This window comes from Schistocerca cancellata, chromosome 6, assembly GCF_023864275.1.
Source record: "Schistocerca cancellata isolate TAMUIC-IGC-003103 chromosome 6, iqSchCanc2.1, whole genome shotgun sequence".
NCBI lineage: Eukaryota > Metazoa > Arthropoda > Insecta > Orthoptera > Acrididae > Schistocerca > Schistocerca cancellata.
In genome coordinates, this window is record NC_064631.1 from 6474577 (window position 1) to 6495897 (window position 21321).

Consider the following 21321-nt stretch of genomic DNA (forward strand, 5'->3'; position numbering starts at 1 on the left):
TTATCTTTCCCAGCACCCTGCCTTTGGTGTTGGGCGACAATGCCTCCACAGCAGCTTTAGTGTTACATTTTAGCCTTGAGAGTGGGTTTTATATTTCTATGTAGGTTTTAGCGCATGTCCTTTGTCCCTCTGTGTCCTCCACCCTAAAGGGTGGAGGTTTTAATGTATTGCAGAGTGGCTGGCTTTCGCTTTTTATTCTCATGGTTGGCCAGCTACTGTAATCTGCTTCCATGTTTTACTCTCTTCTGTTTCTAGTGTCTCTCTGTTGTTTTCTTGTCCTCTTTTGTTTCTTTTAGTGTTTGTTGCCTTCTCTTCGTTCTTGTGGCTTTTCCTTTCTTTCTGTTTTGTGTTATATGTTTCGTCCATTTTAGTCTCACACTTGTGGCATTGTTTTATTAGGAACAAGGGACGAATGACCTCATAGTTTGGTCCTTTCTCCCGCCTCTAAACCAGCCAACCAAACCATCTAAAAACTGTATTAGGTTTTGCAATGCAAGCATATAAGGTCCTAAAAAAAGAACTACACTGTGGAGATGCGTTGAGGATGGGCCCATATTCCACTGGTATCCAAATTATATGTGATGTCATTTACTATGTTATGCAATTGTTTAATGCTCTGTGTGGAAGATAACGTCAGAATTCCTGATGACTAGAAAATAATCTTGAGTTCTGACTCAAGATTATTTTCTAGTCATCAAGACTTCTGATTTTATCTTCCACACAGAGCACTAAACTTCAAGTAGTCTTGCTAGTTTTTTAGAAATCTGTATAGCATTCAGCCTCATGAAATTAATTTTATAAAAAATACACTAGAATAAGAATACAGTATAACGACTAGTTTCATCTTTTTTGTGGCTATAATAATTTGAGGTAATCACATTTGACAAGTGTAATTTTTTGGATTCTGTCTTATCAAAATTTTTTCCCAGACAATCCCATCAGTGACATCATCTGACCATCAGTATAGTTTTCCTCGTGACATTCTACAGCAGATTAATGAAATCTGTAAATAAAACCTCGAGTAGCTTGAAGTAAACATATGCTTAAGATCCTAAAAGAGACCTCTTCTTGCTTTGACCTCTGACACTTAAGAAATATATCATCAGTTTTGGACACTGTGCAAAGAAACCCTTATCAGATTTGGAAAGCATTGGTAAGGAAACCCACAGGTGGCTGCTGGGGATGCTGTTTTCTCACTTTAAAAGGAAACAGCAGTGGTGAAGCTGGCGTGGACCTTACCAACACATTTATATAATTTCTTCTGTGTACACTAATGTTCCACATTAACTGCAAGCTATGCTAACACACATTGTACCTTAAACTAGAATTAAACTACACACTAAAAGGACATACTAATGATTCTCTGTCACATGAATCCACACCAAAAAATATCAGGAAGACTGCTGCAAACTCCATAAAAATTTACACAATGTGATAGTGGGATAAAACCCAAAAGTTATTTAAACAATATGTGCTGTAGTTGTTACGCAACAGTCTTACTGTCATGACCCCCATTGCTTTCGTAATGCACAGTTAAATTGTGAAGTTTATAATCATCTTGATACGTATGTTTTTGGATAGGGTCCGCCTTTAGCAAAACACAATTTTGTTTTTTAACCCAAACATGTTTCACTGCAGTTGCAGCATCTTCAGTGGGCTTTTATTTTTCATCTGTTAAAGATAAATAGTCTTAATAAATGAAAAGCACCAGTTTGCTTTTGTTCTACAATATTACTTTTATTGCAAACTGGTTTTCGGCTTACAAGGCCATCGTCAGACAGTTACTGAGTATTATCACCAAAGAAGTTAAATGTTAGCAGACAACATTGGAAGAGAAGTAACACATCTAGACTGATGTAGAAACATACAGTAAGTAACATCTTTGCAATGAAAAAGTAAAAACCGAACTGTACATGAATAACAATCGACTAGACAGGAAAAACTTTAGTACAAAATGGGAATGGCATGCCTACCTAACAGTTTCTATTAACAAACAAAACTAATAAAATAAAATAAAATTAGTACTAGACAAGGCATCATCAGGAGGTATGAAACATGGAGAGTGATACACAACAAATTAAAAGAAGAGACAGTTATCAATGTAAATACAGAATACATAAGGAACTGAAGCAATATCAATAAGATTAGATTAGATTAGATTTACTTTCATTCCAATTGATCCGTAGTGAGGAGGTCCTCCAGGATGTGGAACATGTCAGAAAAACAACAATACATGACAAATATTTACAACTAAAACAAATAAGCTAATGTACCATTACACAGGTCCCAAGTGGAATGATCGTCATTTTTTAATGAACACTAAGAGTCATTTTACAAATACTAATGCACTGAATTTAAAATAAAAAAGTTTTCTATTTATTTATAAGGTAATAAACATGTAATACAACTACTGTAATACTTATTTACAATGAACACATTACTGCACTGGAATGGTGCAGAAGTTATGTTGTACTTATATACAAATCAGTTGGTTTTACTAAGAAATTCATCAATGGAGTAGAAGGAGTTGGCCACCAATAAATCCTTTAGGCTTCTCTTAAACTGAATTTCATTGGTTGTTAAGCTTTTTATGGCTGCTGGCAAGTTATTGAAAATGTGTGTTCCTGAATAATGCACACCTTTTTGTACAAGACTAAGTGACTTTAAATCCTTGTGAAGATTAGTCTTATTTCTAGTATTGATTCCATGAATTGAGCTGTTGGTTTGAAAAAGTGATATATTTTTAATGACAAATTTCATTAAGGAATAAATATATTGGGAAGCTGTAGTTAGTATCCCTAGTTCCCTAAACAGGCTTCTGCAGGATGTTCTTGAGTTCACACCACATATAATTCTTACTGCACGTTTTTGTGCCCAGAAAACTTTAGCTTGGCTTGATGAAATAAACAGAAATAAATAAATGCAGGAAAATGGAGGTGTTTGAGGGAACCTACAGTCTAAGAGTGTGTTGGTACTGCATTTTAACATTAACATTATAATCAAATATGAGCAAAGTAAAATATGAACAGTATTTGATGAGACAACTACAAGGGGTGTTAAACATGGACAGTAACATGTACCAGTTAAAAGAAAGCCTTAACTATTGAAACTACAGTCTATGTGAAATACAAAGACAACTTCAACAAAACAAAACAACTTAATGAATACAGGAAAATGGGAATATGTAGGAAGAGAGAGTGTGGGAAGTAATGAACAACAAAGATGGTTATATGAAGTTTAGGGCCGGCCGCGGTGGTCTAGCGGTTCTGGCGCTGCAGTCCGGAACCGCGGGACTGCTACAGTCGCAGGTTCGAATCCTGCCTCGGGCATGGGTGTGTGTGATGTCCTTAGGTTAGTTAGGTTTAAGTAGTTCTAAGTTCTAGGGGACTTATGACCTAAGATGTTGAGTCCCATAGTGCTCAAAGCCATTTGAACCATTTTTGAAGTTTAGGAGAGGGGAAGTGTTGAGCTGTGTCTGGTCATCTAGGATGAGATCTGGACTGTGAGCAATGTTGTTCTACCAAGATCCAATGGAAGATTCTGTTAATATGATAAAAAGTGTTCTTTGTTGTTTGTATACATGTAGCTATTAGTTTTTAAATCATAATTACAGATATTTGAAAAAATACATAAATTACGAATTCATACCTTTTTACCTTGATACTGTAGTTATAGCAGAAAAACAGACTGGAATATGTCATTGTGAGTTGTGACAATAGACACCCTGTTTTTGAAGTGTTTTGAGTTACTCGAAGTTTGTCACTTCCTAGTCATCAAGACTTTTGATGTTGCCTTTCACAGAGAGTATTAAACAATTATAGAATGTGATAAAAGATGTTAGATTTAATTTTAGTGCTAGCAGAATATTGGCTCGTTTTCAAGGCACCTTGTTGTCGTTTGCAAAACCAAATATAGTTTTGTAGGTGGTTTAGAACAACTTTTTTTTAATGAAAACTAAATTGTTTACAGAAGACTGTTCTCTTGTAAAATTGTGGTAAAAGTAACCATTTTTGATGTTTTTAGAAAAATCGTCAACTTTGCCGTCAATTTGTAAAATATTGGAAATCAGGAGGAGGATTTAATTGTATATTCTAAGACAAATTGATAAGTTATTATGTTCAATGTTTCATGTGTATCTCAGAATTATTTCCAGAAATATAAAAACCTGAATGATACACTTTTTTCCACTGTCTATTTTTTCATATGTCTTTGCTTCAAATTATGTGCAAATCGCTCAGGAAATCTTTTATTGTTGTTGTTATTATTATTGTTATTATTTCACTTAAGAGAGTGTAAAAGTTGTACAAGTTGACTCGGTCCTGTTTCTTTCAAAAAAATTTTACTGGTGATATTATGTCTGAAAAGTGCTAACAACACATGGGCGCACTGCTGATGGGTGTGCTAAGGGGTCAAACAAATGAGCTCCGGAAGTATTGAATTAATAATGGTGAAACTTTACCAATGTTCAATTATACAAATGCTTGTACAAAATTTCATCAAAATCCGTTATGGTCATGAGGGAATCTTTAGACCATTTTGTGTGGAATGATCCATTTGTTACACTGATCTGATGTAAAAACAAATGTGTTACGTACAGTGGAACATTACAAATGCAGCGTATCATAAGACTTATTGCACTGCTGTAATCTGTGCACACAAAATGTTTGTATTTCATTTTTTGTTAATATTGTGTATTCTAATATAGGTAATGGTTTGAGAATGAACAAAAAGTTCAAAACTAGTCACTAGTAAAATATCATTTGTAACTTTGACAGAAACCTTAATTAAATTTATTTATTTATTTATATAATAGAGGGAAACATTCCACGTGGGAAAAATATATCTAAAAACAAAGATGATGAGACTTACCAAACAAAAGGGCTGGCAGGTCGATAGACACACAAACAAACACAAACATACACACAAAATTCTAGCTTTCGCAACCAATGGCTGCTTCGTCAGGAAAGAGGGAAGGAGAGGGAAAGACGGAAGGATGTAAGTTTTAAGGGAGAGGGTAAGGAGTCATTCCAATCCCGGGAGCGGAAAGACTTACCTTAGGGGGAAAAAAGGACGGGTATACACTCGCACATACACACATACACATACGCACATACACATACACATACGCACATACACATACACAAACACATACATGCGGATGGATATGTGTGTGTGTGCGAGTGTATACCTGTCATTTTTCCCCCTAAGGTAAGTCTTTCCGCTGCCGGGATTGGAATGACTCCATAACCTCTCCCTTAAAACCCACATCCTTCCGTCTTTCCCTCTCCTTCCCTCTTTCCTGACGAAGCAGCCGTTGGTTGCGAAAGCTTGAATTTTGTGTGTATGTTTGTGTATGTTTGTGTTTGTTTGTGTGTCTATCGACCTGCCAGCCCTGTTTATTTATTTATTTACATGTCAATTTCTGTAGGACCAAATTGAGGAGCAAACCTCCAAGGTCATGGAACGTGTCAGTACATGAACTTACAACATGAAAGTAATAACAGATAAAAATAAATGTTCATGAACCTGAAAGAAAATCAGTCCATAAGTTTAAGCAAACGCTATCAGCAATACAATGGGAATCAGCTTAATTTTTCAAGGAACTCCTCGCAGAATAGAAAGAGTGACCCATGAGGAAACTCTTCAGTTTCGATTTGAAAGTGCGTGGATTAGTGCTAAGATTTTTGAATTCGAGTGGCAGCTTATTGAAAATGGATGGAGCAGTATGCTGCACACCCTTTTGCACAAGAGTTAAGGAAGTCCGATCCAAATGGAGGTTTGATTTCTGCCGAGTATTAACCGAATGAAAGCTGCTTATTGTTGGAAATAAAATAATACTGGTAACAAGAAATGACAATAAGGAATATACATATTGAGAGGCCAATGTCAAAATACCCAGACTCGTGAACAGAGGTCGACAACAGGTTCGTGAACTCACACCACTTATTGCCCGAACCGCCCATTTCTGAGCCAAAAATATCCTCCTAGAATGGGAAGAGTTACCCCAAAACATAATACCATACGACATAAGTGAATGAAAATAAGCAAAGTAGACTAATTTACGTGTCGAAGTATCACTCACTTTCGATACCGTTCGAATAGTGAAAATGGCAGTATTAAGTCTTTGAACAAGATCCTGAACGTGGGCTTTCCATGACAGCTTACTATCTATCTGAACACTTAGGAATTTGAACTGTTCAGTTTCACTAATCATATGCCCGTTCTGTGAGATTAAAACATCAGGTTTTGTTGAATTGTGTGTTAGAAACTAAAAACCGAGTCTTACTGTGATTTAACGTTAGTTTAATTTCTACAAAGCCATGAACTGAGGTCATGTACTGCACTGCTTGAAACCGAGTCAATGTTGCACACAACATCCTTTACTACCAAGCTAGTGTCATCAGCAAACAGAAATATTTTAGAGCTACCCATAATACTAGAGGGCATATCATTTATATAAATAAGGAACAGGAGCGGCTCCAACACTGATCCCTGGGGCACACCCCACTTGACAGTACCCCACTCAGATCCCACATCACAGCCGTTATCAACATTTCGCTGCCTGTTGCTAAAGTAAGAGGTGAACCAATTGTGAGCTACTCCCCTTATTCCGTAATGGTCCAACTTCTGGAGCAATATTGTGTGATCAACACAGTCAAACGCCTTTGTTAAATCAAAAAATACGCTAAGTGTTCGAAACTTTTTGTTTAGCCCATCCAGTACCTCACAGAGAAAAGAGAATACACCATTTTCAGTTGTTAAACGACTTCTAAAGCCGAACTGTACATTTGATAGCAAATCGTGTGATATAAAATGATCAATTAACCTTACATACACAGCCTTTTCGATAAATTTTTCACAACACTGATGGCATAGAAATAGGTCTAAAATTATCTTCATTATCCCTTTCTCCCTTTGTATAAAGCGGCTTTACTACTGAGTACTTTAATCGCTCAGGAAACTGACCATTCCTAAAAGAAAAATTACAAATATGGCTAAATACAGGGCTAACATGTGCAGCACAGTACTTTAATATTCTACTAGACACTCCATCATAACCATGAGAGTCCTTAGTCTTCAGTGATTTAATTATTGACTCTATCTACTTCTTGTCTGTATCACAGAGGAGTATTTCAGATGTCAATCTCGGAAAGGCATTTGCTAAGAAATTTATATGATTTCCTGTAGAAACTAAATTTTTATTTAATTCACCAGCAATGCTCAGAAAATGGTTGTTAAACACTGTACATATATCTGATTTATCAGGAACAGAAATATTATTACTGCAAACTGACTTTATATCGTCAACCTTGTGCTGCTGACCAGACACTTCCTTCACAACTGACCATATGGCTTTAATTTTATCTTGTGAATTAGCTATTCTATTTGCATACCACATACTTTTTACCTTGCTAATAACATTTTTAAGCACCTTACAATACTGTTTGTAAAGGGCTACTGTAGCTTGATTGTGACTACTTCTAACATTTTGATATAATTTATATCTAAAAACAAAGATGATGAGACTTACCAAACAAAAGCGCTGGCAGGTCGATAAACACACAAACAAACACAAACATACACACAAAATTCAAGCTTTCACAACAAACAGTTGCTTCGTCAGGAAAGAGGGAAGGAGAGGGAAAGACGAAAGGAGGGTTTTAAGGGAGAGGGTAAGGAGTCATTCCGGGAGCGGAAAGACTTACCTTAGGGGGAAAAAAGGACAGGTATACACTCTCACACGCGCGCACGCGCGCGCGCGCACACACACACACACACACACACACACACACACACACACACACACACACACACACATATCCATCCGCACATACACAGACACAAGCAGACATTTGTAAAGGCAAAGAGTTTTCCCTCTATTATATTCATATCATTATTTTGATATAATTCCCGCTTTGTTCTACATGATATCCTTATCCCACTAGTCAGCCAATCGGGCTGCCCATTACTGCTAGTACCCCGTTTAGAATGTTCTAATGGAAAGCAACTCTCAAAGAGCATGAGAAATGTGTTATGGAAAGCATTGTATTTATCATCTATATTATCGGCACTATAAACATTTTGCCACTCTTGTTCCTTGACAAATTTTGAAAACCTTTCTATTGCTGTTGGATTAACTTTCCTACGTAGTTTGTAATTAAATATGACATTGGTTTGAGTACAAAAACCTTTTAGTGTTAAAATTTGTGCATCATGGTCTGAAAGGCCATTCACCCTTTTACTAACAGAATGCCCATCTAGTAATGAAGAATGAATAAAAATATTGTCTGTGACTGTGCTACTGTTCCCCTGCACCCTAGTTGGAAAAAACACAGTTTGCATCAGATCATATGAATTTGGGAGATCTACCAACATCCTTTTTCTTGCACAATCATGTACAAAATTAATATTGAGATCACCACATATAACTACTTTCTGGTACTTCCTACAAAGTGAATGAAGAACCCTCTGTAGCTTAAGCAAAAATGCCCTGAAGTCGGAATTAGGGGACCTATAAACAACAGCAATTAGAAGTTTAGTTTCACTAAATTCAACTAATGCTGCACAACTTTCAAATATCTGTTCAGCGCAGTGTCGTGATACGTCTATGGACTCAAATGAAATACTGTTTTTTACGTACAGAGCCACTCCCCCACCCCGCAAGGAACTCCTTGAGAAACAGCCAGCTAATCTGTAGCCTGGTAAAGGAAGCCTCTGAATTACCAAATTATTTAAGTGGTGCTCTGATATACCAATAATTTCAGAGTTAACATCTGTTAGCAGTTCACTAGCTTTATCTCTAATACCTCTTATATTTTGATGAAATATGCTAAATTACAGATACATTGAGCCAATGTTGACACCAACCCAATGTTGGAATTACATAAATAACTGATAATTGCCAAAGCAGAGAGGATATAAAATGTAGACTGGCAAAGGCCAGGGAAATTTGTTAGCATTGAATATAGATGTAAGTATCTTGGAGTCTTTTTGGGAGTTATTTTACTGGATTGTAGCCATGTATGGAAGTGAAACATGAACAGTAAAAACCGTAGACTGGCTATAGAAGAATGCTGCAGATTAGATGGGTAGATTATGCAACTATTGAGGAGGTACTGAACAGAATTGGGGGAACAAGAAATTTGCAGCACAACTTGACTAAAAGAAGGAATTTGTTGACAGGACAATTTCCAAAATTTCCTCCAATAGTGGTCAAAGTATACCTGAACTATACAGAGATACTGTTTGACAATGGCATAAATAAATACACATAAAATTGTTGTCGTTTATTTTTCGGTGACAGTTTAATATTTTTATTTTATTTCAAAATTCTGTATTACTGCTGGTAACAATAATGAGTAATAATAAATAATAATACTGGCTTTTCAAAAATACAGAATATTGTACACAGTAATTTTGAAATTACTATGTTTCTGTATTTCACATTAGTACACAAGCAAACAACACACCAGAAAACTATGTAATGCAAGAAATATTAATTTAATGTACATATCATGTTCAGTTCCATTATATGCCAAAGCAGTAATGTAGAACCATTCCCACTTGCGTCTCATATGTGTTATTCTTTACAGATGCACTGCATTTCCCCAGAAACCTTCCAAGAAATCTGAGTCTTTGATTGTTGTTGTTGTGGTCTTCAGTCCTGAGACTGGTTTGATGCAGCTCTCCATGCTACCCTATCCTGTGCAAGCTTCTTCATCTCCCAGTACTTACTGCAACCCACATCCTTCTGAATCTGCTTAGTGTATTCATCTCTTGGTCTACGATTTTTACCCTCCACGCTGCCCTCCAATGCTAAATTTGTGATCCCTTGATGCCTCAGAATATGTCCTACTAACAGGTCCCTTCTTTTTGTCAAGTTGTGCCACATACTCCTCTTCTGCCCAATTCTTTTCAATACATCATTATTTATGTGATCTACCCATCTAATCTTCAGCATTCTTCTGTAGCACCACATTTTGAAAGCTTCTATTCTCTTCTTGCCAAAACTATTTATCGTCCATGTTTCACTTCCATACGTGGCTACACTCCATACAAATACTTTCAGAAACGACTTCCTGGCACTTAAATCTATACTCGATGTTAACAAATTTCTCTTCTTCAGAAATGCTATCCTTGCTATCCTTGCTATTGCCAGTCTACATCTTATATCCTCTCTACTTCGACCATCATCAGTTATTTTGCTCCCCAAATAGCAAAACTCCTTTACTACTTTAAGTGTCTCATTTCCTAATCTAATTCCCTCAGCATCACCCGACTTAATTCGACTACATTCCATTATCCTTGTTTTGCTTTTGTTGATGTTCATCTCATATCCTACTTTCAATACACTGTCCATTCTGTCCAACTGCTCTTCCAAGTCCTTTGCTGTCTCTGATAGAATTACAATGTCATCGGCGAACCTCAAAGTTTTTATTTCTTCTCCATGGATTTTAATACCTACTCCGAAGTTATCTTTTGTTTCCTTTACTGCTTGCTCAATATACAGATTGAATAACATCGGGGAGAGGCTACAGTCCTGTCTCACTCCCTTCCCAACCACATCTTCCCTTTCATGTCCCTCGACTCTTATAACTGCCATCTGGTTTCTGCACAAATTGTAAATAGCCTTTCGCTCCCTGTATTTTACCCCTGCCACCTTTAGAATTTGAAAGAGAGTATTCCAGGCAACATTGTCAAAAGCTTTCTCTAAGTCTACAAATGCTAGAAATGTAGGTTTGCCTTTCCTTAATCTATTTTCTAAGATAAATCGTAGGGTCAGTATTGCCTCACATGTTCCAATATTTATGCGGAATCCAAACTGATCCTCCCCGAGGTCGGTTTCTACTAGTTTTTCCATTTGTCTGTAAAGAATTCGCGTTAGTATTTTGCAGCTGTGAGTTATTAAACTGATAGTTCGGTAATTTTCACATCTGTCAACACCTGCTTTCTTTGGGATTGGAATTATTATATTCTTCTTGAAGGCTGAGGGTATTTTGCCTGTCTCATACATCTTGCTCACCAGATGGTAGAGTTTTGTCAGGACTGGCTCTCCCAAGGCCGTCAGTAGTTCTAATGGAATGTTGTCTACTCCCAGGGCGTTTTTTGGACTTAGATCTTTCAGTGCTCTGTCAAACTCTTCACGCAGTATCGTATCTCCAATTTGATCTTCATCTGCATCCTCTTTAATTTCCAGAATATTGTCCTCAAGTACATTGCCCTTGTATAGACCCTCTATATACTCCTTCCACCTTTCTGCCTTCCCTTCTTTGCTTAGAACTGGGTTTCCTTCTTAGCTCTTGATATTCGTACAAGCGGTTCTCTTTTCTCCAAAGGTCTCTTTAATTTTCCTGTAGGCAGCATCTATCTTACCCCTAGTGAGACAAGCCTCTACATCCTTACATTTGTCCTCTAGCCATCCCTGCTTAGCAATTTTGCACTTCCTGTCGATCTCATTTTTGAGTCGTCTGTATTCCTTTTTGCCTGCTTCATTTACTGCATTTTTATATTTTCTCCTTTCAGCAATTAAATTCAATATTTCTTCTGTTACCCAAGGAGTTCTACTAGCCTTCGTCCTTTTACCTACTTGATCCTCTGCTGCCTTCACTACTTCATCCCTCAGAGCTACCCATTCTTCTTCTACTGTACTTCTTTCCCCCATTCCTGTCAATTGTTCCCTTATGCTCTCCCTGAAACTCTGTACAACCTCTGGTTCTTTCAGTTTATCCAGGTCCCATCTACTTAAATTCCCACCTTTTTGCAGTTTCTTCAGTTTTAATCTCCAGTTCATAACCAATAGATTGTGGTCAGAGTTCACATCTGCCCCTGGAAATGTCTTACAATTTAAAACCTGGTTCCTAAATCTCTGTCTTACCATTACGTAATCTATCTGATACCTACTAGTATCTCCAGGATTCTTCCATGTATACAGCCTTCCTTCATGATTCTTGAACCAAGTGTTAGCTATGATTAAGTTATGCTCTGTGCAAAACACTACCAGGCAGCTTCCTCTTTCATTTCTTAGCCCCAATCCATATTCACCTACTATGTTTCCTTCTCTCCCTTTTCCTACTCTCAATTCCAGTCACCCATGACTATTAAATTTTCGTCTCCCTTCACTATCTGAATAATTTCTTTTATTTCATCATACATTTCTTCAATTTCTTCATCATCTGCAGAGCTAGTTAGCATATAAACTTGTACTACTGTAGTAGGCGTGGGCTTAGTGTTTATCTTGGCCACGATAATGCGTCTTTGATTAGCCTTCCCTAATACTAATTTTATATAATCAACAGTAGTATGTACCTATATGATGTGACATGTTCCTGTTTTCTTTCTGTTGTGAGCATTATATTACATCTATTCATATTTAAAATGAGCTGCCAAATGTTATGCTGAGTGCAGATTTTGTCTTTCTGCAACTCTCAGTGATATTTGCTGGCAGACAACATTATTGTCAGAAAACAACTTAATAGTTCTGCTGTACCTACCAGGTAAACAGTTTGAGTATATTGAGAATGTCGAGGGTCCTATTTCTCTCGCTCGGGGCTCGCCTGCTATTACTTTTGTTTGTATTAAATATTCACTATCCAGTATAACATACTCATTCTGTTAGTCAAATATATCATATGTTTGTGAAATCATACATTTGTGAAGACACTCCATTCGATCGTATTTTGGCCAACGGTTGAAGAAGTGGTACAGTGTCGAAAGACTTCCGGGCAGCTAGGAATGTGGGTTAACAAGTATTTCATGGAACATGGCATCCGATGCAGAACTTCTATTTCTTTGCACTAGCACTGTGAATATAATAATGAATACGGAGAATAAGTGGAGAAAGGAACGTAGGTGGTGAGTCGTAACTTTCTCAATAAACGGGGTAGTCGTGGAGCTTACACTTCTGTGATGCGTGACCTTAAACTTCAGGACAGACAGGACTTCAAAAATTTTGTTCGTATGTCTACGATGGACTTTGAAGTATTACTAAATATGACGGCACAGTACTACACACTGAAGGATACAAATTTTCAAGAGGCTGTAAACCCCTGCTGAACAACTTGCTGTTACATTACGCTTCTTAGCTACTGGAGATTTGTACAGCTCCTTAATGTACATGCATAGGATTTCCAAATCCATAATCAGTGAAATAATACCAAAGGGGTGTCAGGCTATTATAAAGGTACTTCAAAGTGAAATTGAGGTACCGTGAGAAATTATTTTTATTGATTACTTAGAATAAAATACCACTGAAGTTAACACTCAGATGTAAGCATTTAACTGTTTTCTCTTAAAATACAAACGTTTTCTGTTTCCTTTTGCTGCCCCTCATGAACATCTGTTGGCATTAAGTTTATTTCTGTAATTTCACTGTGTTAAAAATTCTTGTAGTTTTTCAAGTTTTTCCTCGAAAGTTAAGTCCTGGATTCTCTCTTGCAGAATAGTAACACCTTTTTATTGTGAAATTCTCGTAGTTCACATACAATATATTTTGAAAATGATGTCAATTTATCATCAAAGGTGGTTATCACTTGTCCTGTTTAAAACTTCAAGTGCAGCATTGGCAGACGAATTAATGTGAATAATTTTCGCTTTCTTCTGTGGTGGAATTTGGGGTTGCTCCAAATGTGTACTAGAAGTATTACAAGTACTCGCATTACTCATACTTCATATTTCTTCCAGTTGTGAGTCATCGTCTTCTCTTACTTCTTTTGATGTACCATAAAAAAATGGAAAAAATGTTCAGAATCTTTGTTTACTTTTTTCAGGTACCACAAACTGAAGCAGAATGGGAGAAAATTGAATGACAATATAAGTTTCGCTGTAGTTTCCCTCAATGCATAGGGCTTTAGATGGAAAACACGTTCGAATTTTTAACTGTGCTGATGCTAGAAGCACTTATTACAACTATAAAGACACTTTCAGCAATGTGTTAATGGCATTAGAGGATGCCAATTACCAGTGTCTTTATGTAGATGTGGGAGTGCAAGGACGTATTTCAGACGGAGGTGTATTTAACCGAACAACGTTTAACAAAGCCCTTCAAGCAGGCGAGGTGCACCTACCAGAACCAGAGCCTCTGTCTGGAAGAGAAGTGTCCACACCTCTACGTAATTGTTGCTGACGATGCCTTTGCGCTACAAGAACACGTAATGAAACCCTTTCCAGGTAATAATAACAAAGGCAGCACAGAAAGAGTATATAATTACAGACTCTGTAGAGCCCGAAGAGTCATCGAAAATGCCTTTGGGATACTGTCATCTGTTTTTCGTGTTCTACAAAAATCTATTCATTTTGATCCCCATAAAGTGACTGTTGTAGTTTTGTGCTGCATTTATCTTCACAACTTCCTAAGAAGAAATCGAGAAGCTCGCCTAATTTATTCACCACCAGGCAGTTTCGATTCTGAAAACCTAGAAAGGGGGACTGTAGAACCTGGGAGATGGAGAGACAATCCACCACTTACATTGCAATCAAGAATCGGCAGAAATGTTGCTGAAGACGCAAAGCAAGTGAGAAATGAGTTTGCAGGATATTTTTCACTGCTGAAGGACAAGTGGAGTGGCAACATTTGTTTGCTTAGTGTCAAAGATAGTTAAGTGATTGTTCATCGAAAATACTTCTTTTCGAGCACTACAGCAAAGAACACATTTACATTCATCAGTGTTACACAAATAATCATGAGAAATAAATATGCTCTTTCTTACATCAAACATGGATAAACTCTCTCTTGGTGTGTTTATGTCCTTCATGAGTAGCAGTGAATTGCAGGCATACCACTTAGATACGTAAACATCTTCTCGTCCTGATCCTGATGGCTTTGCCATTGATTTATTATATTCCCGCAGGAATTGATATCTTAAATTATGGCGTTTACTGTCCATCTTTTTCTCAGAAACGCTGAATAAATACACTAACTGATGAATTTCATCCCGTTTGGTGTTGTGATTTTTATAATCGGGGCTGATGGATCCCACAAAGAATGCCTTTCATGAAATTCTTCAGTTAGTTTCATTGTGTTGTTCTTCGTCCACTCCATCTTCGGAAACGAAAGCAAAATTGGACGAGATTACAAGTTATAACACTAACTGCTATGTAACATACGTTTTATCGCTTGGCGAATGGAGACTGGTACATGTGCTGGAACAGAGTGTTTGTTGGAATTCTAGTGTCGATGATGCAGGTACAACTCGCTAGAACTTGTGGCATGTGCCACACCTCATCAGCTACATGTGCCAAGCACAAGTCTCCGTGACAAATACCACAGTGTGAATGTAGCTTAACAAGGCAAACATTTATTTATTTATTCTTTGCCCCTGGACTCCAGCTGAAAATCCAGCTGAGAGTATTGGGTGTGTCATACAATAGGCTGTTAACATCAAACTTGGTTTGGTTATATATAAATAAACAAATAATTAAACAAAAATAGTCTATAAGCATACAAAGGTATTACATGTTTCACATTATATATACACACAAATCCAAACTACATACAGAAATGATAATTTTTAAAGGTACATTTCATTAATGATATATTATATTTAAACACCATCTTAGTATTCACTCAAACTGTATATACATTTCTCAGTGAGATATAGTTTCAAAAGATTTTTAAAACATTTTAGGTCTTTCTTTTTTAATGATTTTGGGGAGTTTATTAAAAAACCTTTTGCCTGCTTCTTCCGGGGCAGTCATAGACAGTTTTAGATTTCTGTTTATCATTTCCTCTTGTGCCGTGTTTGTGTACATCTTTATTTAGGAGGTGTTTATCGTTTGACCTTACCGCCATTATGCTTTGGTATATGTACAGTGAATATACTGTTATAATATTATAGAGTACAAAACCTAGCCTACAGGTCTGTCTTGGTGGTATTTTTGCAATGCATCTCACTGCCCTTTTCTGAATTGTGAATATTCTTTTTAAGTAGCCAGCTTGTGCACTTCCCCATATATGAACTGAATAAGACAAAAGGGGGAAGACAAGTCCATAATACAATGATCTGAGTACTTTATCATCCACAGTCTTTGCTGTTTTATGCACGATGAAGATCTGTTTGTTTATCTTTTTACACAGTGCATCTATGTGCTCCCCCATGCCAAATGTTTGTCTGTTATAGTTCCTAGAAAGTTTGTGCTGGTTACTTCTTTAATAGTCTTTCCATTTATATTAACATTTATATTATAATTTTCACTATGCTTGGTCTGAAATACTACATTCATTGTTTTAGACTGAGTCATAAACAGGTTGTTTTGTGTTAAATATTTATTTGCATTTTCGATATTCAGGAGTGCTTCCTTCTCAAGCTCCTCCTTTGTGTCAGCTGTGCAAATGATTGTTGTGTCATCAGCATACATTATAAGTTTCTGATTTATATAGCTAGGGAAGTAATTTACGTAGAGTATAAACAGTTTCTGATCTGTAGTTTGCTATATTTCCCCCACTAGTATGTCTGATTTGCGAGCATTGTTTCCTAATTGTAATGTATGATTTAAGTATGTCATAGCATTTTCCTCTAATTCCATACTGATATAATTTCATCATTAATTTTGAGTTGTTCACACAATCAAATGCCTTAGATAGGTCCATAAAAATCCCACAAGTCTTTTCTTGCCTGTCAATTAAATTAAGAATGTGCTCTATTATATCTGTCGATGCTGTTTTTGTTGACTTCCCTTTTCTGAAACCATGTTGTGATGAATGCACTATACTGTACTTTGTTATAAAACTTACAATTCTATTCTTTATTATCATTTCATAGATTTTAGCAAATGTTGAGATCAATGATATTGGCCTGTAATTTCCTCATTCATCCCTGTTCCCTTTCTTAAATATTGGCTTCACTTTACTTACTTTCAGTGAATCTGGAAATATACCTTCTTCTATCACAGCATTCAGCATGTGTGTCAATGGTTTTAATATACATTCTCTGCATTCCTTTATGAGATGTGACATGACACCATCCAAGCCAGACGAATGTTTAATTTTAAGTTGTTTTATTAGGTTTGACACTTCTGTATCTGATGTAGATATGAAAACCATAGTATGATGTGTATGTGGGGGGTTTAACAGTTTACTTACTGCATTTGTTTTATTTTGTCTTATTAATTTGTCTGCTACAGTAATATAATATCTGTTAAAAGTATTGGCTATTTCTAGAGGGTTTGCGTTGCTTTTCCCACTCATCAGTGGGCAGATGTCCTCTGCCCGATTTGTTACTTTTCCTCTCTCTTCATTAATGAAAGACCATAAACCTTTTGAGTAGTTCTTTCCCTTATCTATAGACAGACATCCTGATGAATGATGCTTTAGTTTCTCTGATAAAACTACAGTACTATTTCTTTTTTATTTTATACAGTGTGTTGTAGGCCTCAGTTTTTTTGTGTGTTTGGAGAGGTCATAATACACTCTCAGATTATTTCTGGCATGGATTACTTATCCAGTCACCCAGTTTTATTTATTTATTTATTTATTTTGTTGCTTTTTGACAAGCCTTTTACTAACAGGCCATGTAACATCATAGTAATAATTGAATAATAAAAAAACTGGTTCCATTTGGTGTTTGCATCTTTAGCTGCATATATTGTTTCCCAGTTTTCTGCCTCTAACATCTTTTTTAGCAGATTTATGTTATGTGGGTAGTTCTGTCTTCTCATCTCCCATATCTTCTGCAATGAATCACTAGTCTTTATATTTATGTCTATCATGATTGCAAAATGGTCTGCTAATGAGGAGTTTATTACCTGTGCGTCACAACGGCATGTAGGAATATTTGTTATTACATGATCAACTATAGTTTCACTATGCTTTGTTACTCTGGTTGGTTTATCTATTTGTATTCTTAGATTGTATATGCTCAATAAGTCCTGTAGGGTCTTAGTATTGTCTGTATTTTTACTTGTGTCTATGGTTCAGATCTCCTATAATGATCAAATGAGCATATGTTTTTGAGAGGTGTTGGATTATATCTTCCAGCTGTTCGAAGAAGGTTTTAATTACACCATTTGGTGATCGATAGAAACCTAATACACAAATTCCCAGCAATTTTAGTTTCCAGTGCTGTATATGTATTTTCTACGGCATATGCAGACAGGCAGACGCGTGGTGTTGCATCTTGGGTACACATAATCTGCTGTGTACACCTTCATCGGAAATATGTCCTTGCACTCCCACATCTGCATAAAGAAATTGGTAATCGGCATCCACTAATGCCATTAACACAATGCTGGAAGTGTCTCTATAGTTGTAATAAGTGCTTCCACCATGAGCAGGGTTAACAATTCAAACATGTTTCTATCTAAAGCCCTATGCAGTGAGAGAAATTACAGTGAAACTCAAATTGTCATGCCATTTTCTCCCATTGTGCTTCAGTTTGTGATACCTGAAAAAAGTAAACAAAGATTCTGAACATTTTTTTCCATTTTTTTAGGGTACATCAGAAGAAGTAAGAGAAGACGATGACTCACAACTGGAAGAAATACAAAGCATGGGTACTGCGGGTACTTGTAGTACTTCTAGTACACATTTGGAGCAACCCCAAATTCCACCACTGAAGAAAGCAAAAATTATTCTTATTAATTCATCTGCCAATGCTGCACTTGAAGTTTTAAAGAGGACCTCCGCTGAAGATCAATTGACTTCATTTTCAAAATATATTGAGTGTGGACTACAGGAATTTCATAATAAAAAAGTGTTACCATTCTGCAGAAGAAAATCCAGGACTTAATTTTTGAGACAAAACTCGAAAAACTAGAATAATTTGAACAGAGTGAAATTATGGAAATAAAGTTAATGCCAATAGACATTCACTAGGGGCAGCAAACGGAAACAGAAAACGTTTTTATTTTAAGAGAAAACAGTTAAATGTCTACATCTGTGTGATAACTTCAGTGGTATTTTGTTGTAAGCAATCAATAAAAATAAGTTCTTACGCTGCCTCAGTTTTTCTTTGAAGTACCTTTATAATAGCCTGACACACTTTTGGTATTATTTCACTGATTATGGATTTGGAAATCCTATGCATGTACATCGAGGAGCTGTACGAATCTCCAGTAGCTAAGAAGCATAATGTAACAGCAAGTTGTTCAGCAGAAGAGAAGCCTATTGGCTGCTCTCACTTTTGTCATTTTTAGGATTCCCTACCTCAGTCAGTAAAAACAGAACCCTTATAGGATCATGTTGTTGTCCGTCTGTCTGTCAAGACACCTTAATTAATTAATTAATTAATTAACTAATTTTTTGCGTGTGTAAACGTTATACAGTATCTGCCTTGGCCACTGTCAGTTATTTTGCATCTCCAAATTAAAACTCCTTTCCGACTTTTACTGTCTGATTTATTTAAAATTAATTTAATTAAATTTTTCATTGCTTTTTAAATAAAGTAAGTTTATGGAACTGATTAATGTCACTGAACGTAAGTAATTTAGATTTTGAAATGAAATAGTCTTCCAAATTGCAAAGAGTATTAGGAAATTAGCAACATTAATGTATAGTCACATGTACACTAACAAGGGACCTATATTTAACTCCAAAAGTAACTAATTACTTTGCTATCTCAGAAAAATTGGATATTCGCTGGCTGAATTACCTAATTATCAGTAGACTCAAAACTGTTCAGAAATAGTGGCCATTTTATTACAGGCTGCAAAGACCTTTTTTCCCCAAGCAGTTTCTTAATTATTCACCGTGTATCTATCAAATGAAAAGCACAAATTCAAAAAATCAATTTTTCATCAGTTTCCCAAAGAAGGAGTAATTTCTCAGTCTTAATATTTTTGTGCAGTTGTACTATATAGTGTAGTCACTGTTTATGGAATATGAATGTTGGGAAGCTTACCCTGAAGAAAATACACTATTTTGAAAATTGATTTTTTTGAGTATGTCAAATCAAACACCTTTCAGTCTGTAGTGAACAGCCGAGTCACCAACCATCTCTGAAAAGATGGACATATAGATGATTTTAAATTTTTTTTTCTTTTTGTGGCCTGCAATATCTTTGATAGGAAACTAAATAAAAATCAGAAAATTACTTACTTAATAGGACTTTATGATGTAAAACTTCAGTATAAATTTCAACTTTGAGCTTCAGTTTAAGTTAAGAAAAAAATTACAAATATGAGTAAAAAACATTTTTTAACATCTGTGGTACGTAGGATGATGGAATAAAGTATATCAGTTATATAATTTAAACACAGCACATTAAAATAATTAACAATTATTTGTTGAGACAGTCCTATGTTAAAAGTTTCAGCCAGTTTGCAGACAGCATCTGCAAGTTGGTACAGACTCACAGAGAAGCCTCTACAAGTCTATATGTTGTCTGCCCCCTTTTACTAACATCTGTCCTCTCACGCTCAGGTAGCTCTTGAAGCATGCAGTTGAAAAATGAAGTCTCATTGCGGATTCTATTGTAGGTCTTAATAAATCCTAAATGTCCAGCCTCAGGTGTGCCATGGAATTTCTGCAGAATATCTAAGCGCATGTGTTTAGGAATCACTGGTAGCCACCTCTTTCCAAATGGACCAAAGTTTTTCTTGCAAAGTAATCTATTAACTACCTTAAATTTTCCTTTCACATCCTCTGACTGATTTAAGGCAGGCATTATTTGAGATATCTTGGCGTCCTTCTGCTCAGCAGAGAGATGCTGGAGTGCAGCGAGACAATCACTATCTTCATCAAGGTCTTGATGGTCTTGCACAGGGTTTCTTGAGAGACAGTCGGCATCTTAGTGTTTTCTTCCACTTTTGTACACTATGGTAATGTCATACTCTTGAAGACATAGTGCCCACCTGGTGAGTTGTTCTGTTGGATGGATACTTAAGAGCTGTCAACCAACAAAGTGAATGATGGTCTGTAACAGCTGTGAATGCTCTTCCACAGAGATACTGTCAAAATTTGCACGTGGCCCAAATCACAGCAAGACATTCTCTTTCTGTAGTTTAGTAGTCTCTCTTGGCTTTTGTAAGTGGCCTACAAGCATAGGCTATAACCTTCTCTTTTCCATTCGAATTTTGCACCAGAACGACACCAATCCCATACTTGCTGGCATCTGTGTGTAGTTCTGTGGGTGCTCTCTCATCATTGAGACCAAGTACAGGGTCAGTCGTCAAGAACTTTTCGCAAAACATTGAAAGAATGTTGTTAAGCACCACCCCAGATAAATTTAGCATCAGCTTTGAACAACTCTTGGAGTGGCCTGGCTTTGATACAAAAGTCTTTGATAAAACGACTGTAATAATAACATAATCCAAGGGAGCTTCTCCCATCTCTAATACTTTTTGGAATATGAAGTTCCGTTATAGCTCTCACCTTTTCTGAGTGTGGCC

The 21321-nt window shown here is 36.4% G+C and overlaps 1 protein-coding gene across 3 annotated transcripts in view; it reads left to right on the forward strand.

The window, feature by feature from the left end:
- Positions 1-18920, forward strand: part of LOC126191415 (uncharacterized) — a 233934-nt gene extending 215014 nt beyond the window's left edge. For all 3 annotated transcript variants that reach the window (XM_049932286.1, XM_049932285.1, XM_049932287.1), the window contains exon 6: positions 18426-18920. In XM_049932286.1, coding sequence (XP_049788243.1) covers positions 18426-18722 — 297 coding nt within the window. In that variant the 3' untranslated portion in view covers positions 18723-18920. The remainder of the gene's footprint in view (positions 1-18425) is intronic.
- The last annotated feature ends 2401 nt before the right edge of the window (positions 18921-21321 follow it).